Source organism: Biomphalaria glabrata, chromosome 14, assembly GCF_947242115.1.
Source record: "Biomphalaria glabrata chromosome 14, xgBioGlab47.1, whole genome shotgun sequence".
Lineage (NCBI taxonomy): Eukaryota > Metazoa > Mollusca > Gastropoda > Planorbidae > Biomphalaria > Biomphalaria glabrata.
Genome location: NC_074724.1, coordinates 8,957,513 through 8,972,617, shown reverse-complemented (window position 1 = coordinate 8,972,617; position 15,105 = coordinate 8,957,513). Strand labels below are relative to the sequence as shown.

The following is a 15,105-nucleotide window of genomic DNA, read 5'->3' as shown; positions in this document are numbered from 1 at the left end:
AGTTTAAGTCATTGGTTAATATGTATGACTAAATGCATGACGCGTAGGACGTAATCATCTTCTTTTTTGAAGTAACGTCTGTATTATATAAGATAAGATCTACAGTGCTTTATTCTGCTATTAAAATGTTTTATTTCAAAACCTGTGCTATTCTTACTGACTTAGATCCTTTCGCGCCGTTCGGCTCATTGGGCGGCAAGCTGCTTCCACAAAATCTGTCACTAGCAATGTCTGATCTATCTGCTCTGAGAACCTCTATGAAATTGTGGCGTGAAGTTGTACTAGGATGTTCGTGTTTGCGATTTCCATGGCCTCTATGTCATTGCAACTCTTATTATGCGTAATTCATTTTTTCGGAATATATGTCCCGCAAACCTCATGCGACGCTCTGTCACAACCTTACCAAGGGCGGCATAGCATTTCCTTGATTGAGACTCGATCACTATAACTGACTCCTAAAATCCGTCTTAGCCATCTTTGTTGAGCCACATTTAGTGTTTTTCAATTTTGGCAGATGACTGTTTACTGCACTTTATTAATGCAGTCCAGCCACTGGTAGAAATTTTGCAACCTCTCTTGGCTACGCTCTTGGAATTAGGTAACTGTAGTTTGCTTTAGATTTTATATCGAAAAAGGAAGTTTTATCGTCAAAATCATCTGTTGTGGGGTTTTAAACTAAAAGAATCTCTGGAGTTTTTTTTAACAAATTCAAAACCCCTTTCTGTTACGCTCATAAAATTTGAAGAGTGTAGTTTGCTTTAGAATAATATTAAATGGGGGATTTTAAACTCAAAAACATCTGGAGTGGTTTTAGACTAAAAAAAAGCCATTTGGAGGAGAGGGTTTTAACTAAAAACTCCCCTTTGGCTTGGCTAAGCTCAAAGAAGTTTAGTGTGTATTTTACATTTTTTTTTGAAGAGGTATTTTTTAGCATCAAACCCCGATGAAAGGAGATTTAAACTCAAAAACCTTTTTTGGCTACGCTCATAGCATTTTGAGTGTGTAATTTGCTTTTTGTTTTATAGAAGAGGTATTTTTTCGCTTCAAACCAGGCTGAAGGGGTTTTAAACATAAACCCCCTTTTGTTACTCTCAAAGATTTTTGAATGTTTAATTTGGTTTTGTTATATTGATGAGGTTTTTTTTTGCTTCAAGCACCACTGGGGGGGGGGTTTAAACTTAAAACCCTTTTGGTTACGCTCAAAGATCTTTGAGTGTGTAATTTTCTTTTTTTTTATAATGATGAGGTATTTTTTAACTTCAAACCCCACTGGAGGGGGTTTAAATTTAAAACACCTTTGTTTACGCTCAAAGATTTTTGAGTGTGTAATCTGCTTTTTTCATATTGAAGAGGTATTTTAATATCTTCAAACCCAACTGAAAGGGGGGTTTAAACTCAAAACCCCCTTTGGCTACACTCATAGAATTTGTAGTGTGTAATTTTGCTTTTTTTATATTGAAGAGGTATTTTTTAGCTTTAAACCCCACTGAAGGGGGGTTTAAACTCAAAATTCCTTTGGCTACGCTCATAGCATTTTCAGTGTGTAATTTGCTTTTTTATTTTAAAGAGGGGTTATATAGTAAATTCGGAGGGTTTTTTTAAATCAAAATCTTCCTTAGCTATGCTGTTGGAATTTGAGGATTGCATTGTTTGCATTATATTATTTTTTGTTTCTTTTGTTTTATACAAGAGTGGAATTTAACTGCAAACTCCCCTGGTAGGGCTTTTTTCAACTGAAAAACCCCTGGCTGCGCTGGGGCAAGTGATGGTTTAGTATTAAAATCTCACCTTTAGTAACTGTTGGGGGGAGATTTCATTTCGAGGAGGGGGGTGAATCCCAAACTCCCTCCCTGGCTACGCCCATGATATATATATATATATATATATATATATATATATATATATATATATATAGAACAAACTAAATGACATGACGAAATAAAACATAATTGCACATTTTTTTTTTTATTATTATAGCTTTTATATAGCGCTACTTTCATGCTTATAGCATGCTCAGAGCGCTTTGGTCCAATCTCATTTGTGGACCGGCGGGGGCGAGGGGGTATCTAGGAGTTGGTTTACCGTGCTGCCTTCAGGCGCTCAGTAAACGCAACTCTGCCCGAGTCGGGTGTCGAACCTCGAGCCCCCTTCTAGGTAACCAAGGCAAGCCAAGTTCAAGCGCACTTAGCCTCTCGACCACGCTTCCCACCACATGAATTGTTGTAAACAAAAGGGTGACAACTCAACATAGTTCAATGGTTCCACCTCTCTTGGACAACGCTTCTCAATCTCACCCGATTAGACGTCTAAGCCTATAGGGATGCAAAACAAGACCCCCGTGAGGACGCTAAGAACACTTTTGAATGCACAGACGGAGATGCTAGAGAAAGCCAAAAATTCTATCACGAATTACACGTCGATAATCAGCGTGCTGTTTTATGTGACAAACACTCTTACGGACGATGCTGAAGAAGGAAAATTGACAAATTTCCTCGATTCGGCCTTGCCTCTTGTCCATAGACTTTTGATTAAGAGCCATCGATAATAAGAATGTTACTAGTAAAATCTTCTTGGCTCTCTCCAAGACAGAACAATAGTCCAGACTGGCTGGTGGATGGGGAACTTCCATCATTCTAAAATTTCGAAAGACCTAGATTCAACTCTAAAGACAATTACAAGTTTGATACTCTTCTATCACTACTGCATCGGCTTTCATATCCGGGTTTCTCTATAGTCTCTATAGAGACCTTTATCTTTTAAAAAAAAAATGTCTTTCGCTTTACAGGAATGAACTTTGACGGTTTAGCTTACATTCCCGACAACCCGACAGAGCTATTCTACTAAAGGACACTCTCTATCTCCAAACAGCGGTATCTTGGCCTGTTCTAAACGTTTTCTAGTGCGTACCATAAGCACAGGTGCAAAGCAGAGTTACGAAAGATAATAAAAAATCTTTGCATGCATTTAGGTTCTTAGAGTTTATCTAAAAAATTCCTACCAGCATTATGACTTGTTTTTCTTCTCATTCTCTCTCTGCGCTTCAGAAATTTACCCTCCGGCGTCTAATCTACACAATTGCAGGTACTTTTAATCCCATTACGAAGAGTTCAAACCAAAAAATGTTGTTTTAAAATGGGTGAGATGGATCAATACACATGTCAAATTAAGTCTAAACACAAGGAGGCTGCACTGGCCAACAATATAATTCAAAGGACATTGGGGATAAAAATATAGTACCTGCGTCTGTAATGGGTGTGATCGTCGTAAGATTATCTTCGGATGAAATTCTACATCAAGAATTTTTTTTTGTCACGAAAAGTCGTCAACATTACTATGTGTGTGAAATAGGCGAAATTCAGATGTAAAGACATTAAAAAAAAAAAAGATCTCCATTATACAACTTAAAATAGAATAAAATATATATTAAAAATTTAGGTTCAAACCGTGTATCGAACCAATGATTTTGACACCGTCAGATGCGTAAACGTCTTTTTATGTGTATTTATCAATTTAGCCAGCGGGAATTCGTTATTTCGTTGAATATTTATTGAGTAGTGGATATGATCTGGTGCCTTCGGGTCTTAATTTTGGTATTACTGATCTACTGGTTTGAATTTAGATCTATTTTAAAGATGAGGAATATTCCCTTCACATTTTATTTTTATTTTGCCACGAAAATAAAAGTAGAGTGTGAAAATGGTTTTACCCATTCAGCCGACATATTTACATCGTATATAGAGTAGGCCTACTGTGAAAACCGGTTTACCCGATTTGTAAAAAGTTAAGTTTTTGTAATAGATACACTTAGGTACTTTTGTCTATTTTTAGGGCTCTGAAATTGTGGGGGGGGGGGGGGGGACATTAAACATACACTAGGGTCTCCGCCATGATCTAAGGAACATTAATGCCTAGTCTTATAAAGATTGGTCAAACGTTTTAATTTCTATGCGGACATACATACGCCTTACTTTCTGTTTCATATATTAGATATTATCATTATATGGACATCTAGATCTAATAATAAACCTAGACTTCGGATTTAGAACTAGCCTAAATGTAGATCTCGTTCTAGATCTAGAAGAAAACTATATTGGATTTACGTAAAAAAATATTATTAAATCTGAGATATTCTTTCAATAAAATTGAAACAGCGCTAAATTTACTTTTTTATGGTATAACTTCAAAACATTATGTCTGACTACGCCATGTGTTTCTTTTTCTAAGTCTAGTTAAGCCAAATTTATATTTATTTATTTTACTTTGAAAAAATTTTAACTGTCAAACTAGAGTTTACCCGTGTGGCCAACGAGCTAGTGTTAAATTTCTAGAAAAATCCTTAAAGAAGTTTTTAAGATCAGCTGTCCAGGTTCCTGGATCCAGGTTTCTTAAAATTATGACTAGATTTTAGTTTCCACCCATAAAGAATTTGAAAGCAAATAGTAATAGTAAAACTAAGTAAAAACAACAACAACAAAAACAAACGATTAGTAATTTTTAATCTTTAACTTTTATAATTTTGAAACCAAAAGATCACCAAAATGTCTTCTACGAAAAGTTATTTGAATATAAACTTAACTAAATGAAGTTACAGAAGAAATTCTTAAATGTAATGTCAAGCTGTAAAGTAGAGCTATCACGAAGCATATGAAAAGAAATTTATGTATGTGTTAATCTCACTATAGAAAAAAGATATACACTTGAAACGCGTGACGAACACAAGATTAACACTTATTGATCAAGCATGCATAATCGATAAATAGATCTGTTTTTACAGAACTTATATATTATAGAGTCTTAAAATTTATATTTTATCAAACTTGCAAACAAATTATCATCATATATCCCTTGACTTTCGTTGTAGGATTGCAGTTGTTCTCAACAGGGTATCAAGAGAAAGGTCGGTCCATTATTTTACGTTATCCAGCCAGCTTTTCCTAGGAAGACCTTTCTTTGTGCTCCCTCCACTGTACCTTCAAGAATGACTTTTGAAAGTGGGTCATGCCTTGCTATATGACCAAACCAGCTCATACATCATTTTCTTTTTTTTTTTATTTATGAGTTAACATTTTTAGGGAATCTCGATTCCATTTACTTCTTGTTTGTAAAATGTTTTCCATGTTTCCTTCAGAGTTGATAATTTACTTTTTAGTCCAAACATCCAGCATGAAGACGGGGGATGGCGGTGGGCAGGGTATGAACCCAGGACCATCGAGACAATCGAAAGACAGTCCAGCGGGCATAGCGCATAACCAGGCAGCCATTTCTCTAATACACACATGGAAAGAAAATCAGAACCTTTTTTTTATACATATATATATATAAACTTATATAGGCTATAATTTCTTCTTATTGATAATTTTTTTAGCTCCAGCTAAAGAACGTAAGAATGTGCACCTCTATGGTTACGACCAAGTAAATGTGGTCAACAGATGCATGCTGGGACTATCTAAAGGAAATGACGTCATTATAAAGGGCTCGGTGCAACTAAAAGATCAAGCGCCATCTGCGAAGTGGCGTGTATTTATGGAAGTTCGAAGATATTTTTCTACAGCCTTCAAAAGGGTATGTTAAGTTTTCTGTTACAGTGTTTGTATATATTTATACAAGCGTTGTTGTTGATATTTGACGGACTGGTAGCATCTAATCAAAAACATATTGTTAATGGTAAATAACTCCTTTAGTAAAAAAATGTTTAAGTGTCATAGTAACGGTACATATGATAAACTATTTTGTTTAAAAAATGTAAAGACTTATATATTCTTTAAGATTTTTTTCAAAATAGTTTTGTAGCATAAACTTGTCAAGGTATGAGGAACTCCGTTATCCTTCAAAGTGTTATTGTAAAAGAAAACCAAACAGTTTGAACTTTGACATATATTTCAACTTCACTCTGGATGTCATTCATAGCCACGCACAGATTCGGATGAAATTATTAACTGACAACACTCCAGTATACAGCAACGTTAAAAGATTGCCAACTATATATCGTAAGTAATCTTCTTAAATTATCATCTAATGATATACATGTACATATATGATAAATATAGTGGCTTTGACTGCAATGGATGTAGCTAAATATTTGATCGCGACTGTGTCTGCTTAATCACTTATCCTTTATCTGGCTTATGATAAACAAAAAATATATTAATTACATGTTGTTTATTCTCCCATAAAATTTCTTTTAGCACCATATATTTAGAATTCCTCTCCACCGTTCCACTGGCCTAGATACATGATGACTCTCTGTTTTAGAAGCTTTCAATCAATTGAAAGCTTATCAGAGCTGTTTCTTTGCAACTATGGAGAGTTAGTATGGAGACGCACCACAGTTGAAGAATTTGAACACGACTTTTAGTGACGTCACGGATTAGTCTGTTATAGCTTATGTGAGCTGGCGCTCCTAGATCTATTTTTTTTATCTATTTTCATCTTTATTTTAATTTGTAATTTATATAGGCCAGGGCTATGATGTTTGTAATTTAGTGTCTTTTTAGTTTATATAGCTCAGTGCTGAGTATTTTGTAGTTTCCGCTATTTATAATTTTCTGCTAGTTTTAGTCTTTTTCTGTTTGTGTTTTACTCCTAGAGGAAAAGTAGTTTTTAAAATAGTTAACTAGTCTTAGAGCTGTGGATGTTCTTTCCTATTTTTTGTCCCTGGTTAGTTCTGCTTATTTTTGTCTTTGACATTAGTGTTGGATTGGTTGTTATTTTTTTAATTTCAGTTTATGTGCAGGTCTGTAAATGATATAGAGCCCCCATATGAGTTTAGAATAGAAATAACTTTTTATCTTCCTTTTTGTATTTTTGAAAAATTAAATTTTAAGATTTTCTTTTTAATGCTGTCTAATTTGGTATATAATGTTGTGTAGTCCGTGTCTTTAGTAATTTGCTAGATTTTTTATAGCGTACGGCTAGGTACAAATTAGGGAAATCGGTAGTCCAGTTTAGTTTTAGGTAATTAGCGTGACGTCATGCTCTCCGATATGTTCGCGCTGACCAGTTATAGCTAGCTCCGAAACCACGTTGAGCTCTCTTTTGTCTTGACCAGTGGTCAGTGCTGACAGTGGTGCCGTTATAGTTATTTAATTGTAGTGTAAATTTCAGCTGGGACCGCCTGCTGTAATTCCTGCCAACTGTTTGCCGCAGTTATTACTGTCGTAACTTCTACTGCCTTACTGTTGCTTACTGCCTGTCAAGCCGCTAGTAGCTTACTGTTTAATGTTGAAATAATAATGAATAACAACAGTGGTCAACCTGAACAACATATAATAATACGAAATTGCAAATTAATAGACTGTTTACATGTATATCAATATCATTAATAATTATTTAACTAGTCACCAATAACACACCTTTTACACGCACACTACATCTCGGCGCCCTACAGAACAGCAACTTCATCCACCTCTAACAACGATAGCGACATCGATACGGCTCCAAGGGCGGAAAGGCGACACTCTTCCCCATAGCCCCAAGTCTAACACCCTGAAACGAGAAGAAAACCTAGATCTATCGATGACGCTAAAACAGAACTATTTTAATAGCAACACTCGTACCGAAAGATCAGCTTACTTAATAAAATTATGTACTTACGTACCCTTACAACGGGGAAAAAGAAAACCAGCCACCCAGCTCACAAAAGAAGCTCTCTCTCTTGCGGGAATTAAGGATAACGTAAACACACACATACACAATATTCTAGACAACAAAAAAGCACTTACAAGAAACTACTTTCTATACGCTAAAGCACCAATATTAAATACAAAGAAAACTTTACGCGCGCACGACATAGGCCTAGTTACTTATCAGCTTAAACGCACCCGTACTAGAAACCCAGACATTTCCATAGTAATTCTGTAAAGTTAGACAGTCCTCAACAACTCCGAGATCAAGGGCTATCACAGGAGACTAGATGCGATATCAAAGCCTAGGCAATATTAAGGTTGTTCTATGTCCTTAAGATTTGCCACTTCTTCCGTTATCAGCTACGTCTGATGTAACCTTATTAGATGTTCATAGATCTATAAGCTAGATTCACATTGCGCTCATTAAATTTTTTGTTTCCCAAATCTTTCCAGAGCAAGTTCCTTTAACCTTGACAATTAACGGCTTTGAGGTGGAGCCTCGAAACTGTATTTTCAAGGTCAACGCCAGTGACCCAAAAGTAGAGTTTTGCTGTGATGCCGATTACATCCCTTGCTATTCAGCAATAATGCGCAATGGTCAAGTTGTCGCAGGCTTCAACTCATCTTGTGCTGTTTTAGAGGACGCTCGTCCTTTAAGAGCCTCTTATGTGTTCAAGTACAATGTCTGCAGTGAGAAAGACAAGAAACTTCAATTCGCTTGTAAACCTCTTCTTGGTATGTCTACATTTATTACTGCATTTATTTCTGGATTTATCTCCAGTTATCTGTTGTCTAATCCAATTATGTATTATTTAAAAAAGGTATTTTATTTTGATATTTAATTTTTTCACAACTAGTAAATAAATTCCTCCTTTTTTATTTTGTTTGTTTCAGACCATTGTATTAGTTTGTACAAAAGTTTAAAAGTCTAAAGTTGATAGAAAATGTATTGCCTTGCGACATAATTTTTTTTCCATTCATCTAATTTAATTTTGGTATTGTTGTAAATAAAGCTTTCAAAATCAATAAACTCATACAAAAAAAAACAAAACCTAAAAAAAAAACAATGAATACTTTTGACCAGAAATTAAAACTGCAAATGTGAACAAAAGGCAGAGTTGTCTATTATAATTCATAATGAAAATCCATGATAAAGTTTAATTAAAATGTTTAATAACCTTTTTTAAGCCCTTTTAAGAATGCTGACCACCTGCTTTGAAATTTATTGAAAAGTTGCCCCTTGCAAAAAAGGTCAGTCTTGCATTAATGTTTACTGAGACTTATAGATTATTTCGTGTTGTAGACTGTAATAAAAACAAAAACGCAGGTGTAAACGCGATTTTAATAAACAGTTTATACAGTTGACTAAGATGAGCACAATCTAATTTCCAATGAATATAAAAATTGCAATCAAGTTTAATCTTTGCTTTAAAATCCAACGGCGCACAAGGAATATGAAGTTGGGGTCTCTACCAGTGTTTTTTTTACTGCTCTTGGTTGTTTGCTAATGACTCTAAACACCAACAGTCATAGCTCTACGCCAGTCTACGCTATTTATTTAGTGTCAATTTCACCTTAAGTCACAGAGCCCTTATAATATCTGTAGAGCTTATGTGTTTACTCACTTAAAAGCACTTTCTAACAAACAGCTTTTCAAAACAAAAAATCTTAAAGGCAGTCGAAAGTTGGGTATACCGACTACCAGCCCCTCGTAGTTGGGACCTCTTTGCTGTGGCATGGGAGTTCTGCATTTTAATTTGGCGGGTTTATAAAGGTCAAGATTATGAAGTATATAGTAGAGGGAGTGGTGGAACGAATAAAGCTCTGTAGACTTTTTGTTTTAAGAATGTGCCTCTCAACAGCAACTGGTACATTGATAACTGAACAGATTAATTACTCTCAATAAATGAAAGATGTTTAAGTCATTTTTTAATGTTGATAACTAAGATTTTGTCTTCTTGACGAATGATTCCTAAAACTATTATATATGGTACGAGCCACAATATACCGCGGCCCGTGGGTCTTAGTTTGCGTATCACTGAAATAGTCACAGATATGGTGTATTAGAAACAATTAAACAAATTAAAGCAAATGCGTAGATTTAAAAAAATAGTATAAATGGAGCTATAAAAATAGCTAATCGATCATTTTTTCATTAAAAAAAATAGTTAATTGGCTTTTATATATATATATATATATATATATATATATATATATATATATATATATATATATATATATATATATATTATCTAGAGCTAGAGTTTATATACTATTATAATAGATATAGATCTACTAATATAAGATTGATTTCAAGAGCTCAGTAAGATTATTAATTATTTTATGTTAGTATATTTAATTAACCCCATATAGAGACTCATTTTGCCTGTTTATCGTAGTGTGTTTACTCTGCGCATGTATGCGCGACACTGAATGGTGGAATTAAAATGTATGTCAAGGCGGCTAAAGTCGTATTTCACAGTAATAATAAAATAATATTAACAATACGTAGAAAATACGTAACAAATTATCAATAGTCTTTATATATAGGTCTAAAACTTTTGTTTACTTAAATGAATTTATCTTTTTTTCCAAAAAAAAAGTGTTTTTTAGCGGCCCCCGAAAGGGGAAAGACGCTATTAGTTTTGTGTGAAATGTTCGTCTGTCCGTCTGTCCGCCTGTCCGTCTGTCCGTGCGTCCCGTTTAGATCTCGTAAACTAGAAAAGATATTGAAAATCCGACATCACAATATTTTAGACCATTCAAAGTTCTGATGCAAAGGCTACTTTTTTTTTCTGAAAGCGAAAAATCTCATTTTTAAAATCAGTTATGCAAGCAGTTTTTTAAAGAGAAAAAGCTAATTAGTATGCATTATAAGTTAGACCCAATTTAAAACTGGGATTTTTACCTTTGAAATCTTTGGGCGCTTCTGAGTCCACTCAGCTCTGATGGGTACCTGACATTAGTTGGGGAAAAGTAAAGGCGGTTGGTCGTTGTGCTGGCTACATGACACCCTCGTTAACCGTAGGCCACAAAAACAGATGAACTTTACATCATCTGCCCTATAGACCACAAAGTCTAAAAGGGTAACTAGTTAGGCCAGGTTTACATCTAACTTTACATTCACTTTCACCTATCCTTTGATCTGCGGGACCGTTGGGGCACTATACAAGATCTCTTAACCTTCTTTCTCCATTCTTATCTCTCATTTGTCTTTAATATAATTCATTTGGATATTCTTTCTGAAAATATTGCCTGGGTGGACCACTTCGGGGGCCGATTTTGAGTTTGTGTTTCCACACTAACTGTCTTTTGTAACCTTGTTAGAGTATGTCTTTTTTAATTCAATATTATTGAGAATGTCTTTTTTATTTCAGTCAACAGTCAGAGATTAAAGAAAAATCCATCAAAGTATATATTCATATTCTTACTATTTGGAATTGTCGTATTAGTTTATGGAGCTGCGATCATAGTCAAGATGATGAAAGGTAATAACATAGGCCTACATAACTTCTGACATAGTAATATAAAAATGTAAATATTCAAAATATAACATAATTAGAGAAAAAAAAATATTATTACAAAGCTTGTATTTACTCATTTCGTATTTTCTGTGTTTAATTTTTGCAATCTATTTTGACTACTTCTATCGTCCAAAATTTAATTTTGCATACTTGCATGCTCGATTAAAGGAATCAATAAAAAATCAAACAATTGATTAATCACTTAGTCGTAATTAATGAGTTTTTTATACAGAAAATTACTAATCTAAGTAGAAATAAACGTTATGTAGAGAAATAGACGATTAAATTAAAGATCCTAGAGCAAAAAAGAATAATTAATTTTATGCAAAAATTATATCATCACTGGACGTATTTGAATCAATTTTAGAGAAAACTATGTAACGGATTTGTTAATTATCATTGTTTTAAATACTATTTTCAAAAATCATTTTTTCTTCTAAAAAAAAAAAGAACAGTAACTGACATCAAAGCTAGGGGGATCGGGGGTTTAAACCGCTCCCAACTCACATGAAAATCATGACAGGTTTTTTGCTTTAATTTGGTTTATTGAAAGAGCGATTTTATAGCTAAATCATTACTTGCCCCGGAGCAGCCAAGGGTGAGAGATTGAATTTAAAATTCCTCTCTACTATAAAACAAAACAAAAAAAAAAACAACTGTCACCAAAACCCATTAGCATAGCCGGGAAAGGGGGGTTTGGGTTGAATCATGCAGAGTTATTTATTTACGTTATAAGCACCCTCTTGAATATAAGACTAAAGCAAAAAAACATTGTAGGCCTATAGATTCAATGAGCGTAGCCAATAATAAGGGTTTCGAGTTTAAAACTTTCCTCATGAGTGTTTTATGTTTAAAACATCCTCCAGAAGAATTCGAGTTTTAAAAACACCCTCCAGCGGGTTTTGAAATTTTAAAAAATCCTTTCTTCAATTATAAACTAAAGCAAACTACTGTCACCAAATTTTATGATCGTAGCTAAAGAGGTTTTGAGTTTAAAACTCCCCTCTAAAGAGTTTGAGGTTATTTTTTTTTATATTAAACTAAATCAAACTACAGTTACCAAATACTATAAGTATAGCTAAGTGGGGTTTAAGTTGAAAAAAACCTCCAGATGGTTTAGTGTTTTAATATCCCAACAGAAGGTTTTGATGATAAAGCTCCCCTTCTCGATAAAAATTCTAAAACAAACTACAATCACCAAATTTTATGAATGTAGCTAAAAGGAAAAGCAAAGCTACAATAACTAAATTTCAGCTAAACAAAAGGGGTTTAGTGGTTACCCTCCCCCTCCAAAAAAAATGCTTAAGCTAAAATCTAGTTGCCAGTTTTTACCAGAGGCTGGGCTCCATTACAAAAGTGCAGTGAATATCAGATTAGTTTTTTGACCTACATTTTTAATATAAGATTAGCATAATAACGAACTGTAGACACCTCAGTATATGAATCTTTTTTTAAGGTTTAATTAACATTAATAATGCTTGATCAATAAAATACTTATTTGAAAAAAAAACTTTCTTTTTCAGATGTATCATATTCCGACAGCAGTAAAACACAGATTGCAAACTTCAAAACAATAAGTAACTCTTTATAATATAATTTTCTATTTAAATGTGATATATGCGTATTTGCAAAAATATTGATAATTAAATAAGAAGGTATGAGTGTATATATATATATATATATATATATATATATATATATATATATATATATATATATATATATATATATATATATATATATATATATATATATATATATATATATTAACCTGCTATCTTACAATGGTTCTAGGAGTACTAAAGTACTTCTATGATCAAAACGGCGGCGGTTTAATTTACCAGTAACGATTTTTTATACGCTATTTCGACAGTCGACACAATATGTATTTTTAGAGGCGGCATATCGAAAAGTTCAAGATTTACTTTCTTTCGTTTTTTTTTTTTAGCATTGTTTAATTTTTTTTTTTTTGTAAATTTCAATAATACTCCTTGACGCAAAACTTGATTTTGTAGACATTGTATATATTACCTTTTTTAGAGGACACACTGCCAAAATATTTGTAGTGCGGGCAATGTGATGAATGAATTTAAATGAGACATTCAGAAAATTTATTTTTCCCTCTATACCTGCAATGATGTTCACAAGAAATGTTTGCAATATTTTATACCTCATATGGCTTGACTTATGATTAAAGACTGCACAAACAAAAAAGGAAGGTACAACTAATCTATGGTGCTATAATTAGAATTCAAAATCTGAAAAGTCTGTTGTCAAAAAAAAAAAAAGTAAAGTTCCCCTTTCAGGCCTAGTGGTCTATAGGGCAGATGATGTAAAGGTCATCTGATTCTGTGGCCTACGGTTAACGAGGGTGTCATGTGGCCAGCACAACGACCAACCGCCTTTACTTTTCCCCAACTAATGTCAGGTACCCATTAGAGCTGGGTGGACTCAGAGGCGCCCAAAGATCACGAAATAAAAATCCCAGTCTTCACCAGGATTCGAACCCATGACCCCCGGTTCAGACGTCAAGCGCTTTACCGCTCAGCCACCGCGCCTGTAGTGATGCTAAACAAGTTTTGGAAATATCCTTGTAATTGAAGTTGAATGGTGAAGCGCTTGGCTTCCGAACCAAGGGCTCTCGAGCTGTTGTGCTGGCCAAATGACACCTTCGTTAACCCAAGAGCAACATAGAGTATATTAAATATCTCACTATGTGTGTGGTTGAAGAAAAAGACTGTACGTAGTATTAACTTTATTGTTATTGGCGGGTAAGGAGAGCGGAAAAGTAAAAATAATATTATAATTCATGTTTAAAGGAATGTCTGTGTGTCAGGTGGGGGGGGGGGTCACAGATCGTTCCGAATCTATTCAAAAATTTATGTCAGAGACATTGTTGAAAACGATTTCGTTGGGAGACCACTCAAGCAAAGAAAACTATCCAGCGGCTATATTTCCTATACAAACGTAATAGCTTTAAACTAAATAAGAAGATGTTAGATAATTTTTACTGTGAGGGAAAGCAAAATCTGCTAACATATGGAATATAACTTGTTGGCAAAGCAACGTTTTATCTATACTGTTGCGCCGCTTAGACAAGCTACAAAATAGAGCATTAAAAACTATAGGCACAACACTACCATATTTAAATAAACTTTTTGAACGAGAATGCCTAACTCATAAATCATAAATATGTCCAGTCGTTGCGAAGTGGGCGACTTCTGTCAATCAAGACTAGAACCGAACGGTGCAAACTCGTTCGTTCCATACTCGGTCAGAATGTTTCGACGCCAATTGGAGGATTCGTAGCGCCTCTGTGGAAACGTCTAGAGGTGGAAATAGGCTAAGCACGGGAAGCGAACAAGGTCCCAAACTGGCGGATCTATGGAAGGGAGCGGTAGGAGCGATCGCCCCTCTCCTTACGAATTTTAATAAATAAATCACACAATCTGTGTACGACTTTATTATGTTATGTTAATATTGTTAATGTTATGTTAGTAATATATACTAATTATTTATATTTCAACCTTTTTTTTTTTAGATTATTTATTTAATTTACTATTTAATTTTTATATTATGTCGCTCCCCTTCTAGTATCTTGGCCGATTAAGTGTGGAGGGGGGGGGGGATGCGAATGCATCTATTGCCCTCTCAGTGGGGGGGGGGGGCAGTCCTATTTTTATAGAGAAGGCATAATTTGTGAAAAAAAAATTGAATATCTATATAATGTAAGCTACATATTGATATTTGAACACATTTGTATATTATGTCGTACTACACTCTAATCTCAAATTTATTATTAGTAAATATAAAATGAAACAAGGTTACAAAGAGATCTTGCTCAAACTCAGAGGCGGGCCCCGTCGGAGTCGGATCCCTGTCGGATTCGACTATTTGCAAGAAATTGTCAAAAGTAATAGTGTTTCAAATATTCATTTAGCGTTGCAAAATTATTT

General features: G+C 34.2%; 1 protein-coding gene across 2 annotated transcripts in view; it reads left to right on the top strand.

The window, feature by feature from the left end:
• LOC106051968 (uncharacterized) overlaps positions 1–15,105 on the top strand; it is a 58,565-nt gene that overhangs the window by 3,593 nt on the left and 39,867 nt on the right. For both annotated transcript variants that reach the window (XM_056011402.1, XM_056011401.1), the window contains exons 2-6: positions 5,366–5,562; positions 5,783–5,987; positions 8,079–8,360; positions 11,003–11,113; positions 12,673–12,726. In XM_056011402.1, the coding sequence (XP_055867377.1) occupies positions 5,366–5,562; positions 5,783–5,987; positions 8,079–8,360; positions 11,003–11,113; positions 12,673–12,726 (849 nt within the window). The remainder of the gene's footprint in view (positions 1–5,365; positions 5,563–5,782; positions 5,988–8,078; positions 8,361–11,002; positions 11,114–12,672; positions 12,727–15,105) is intronic.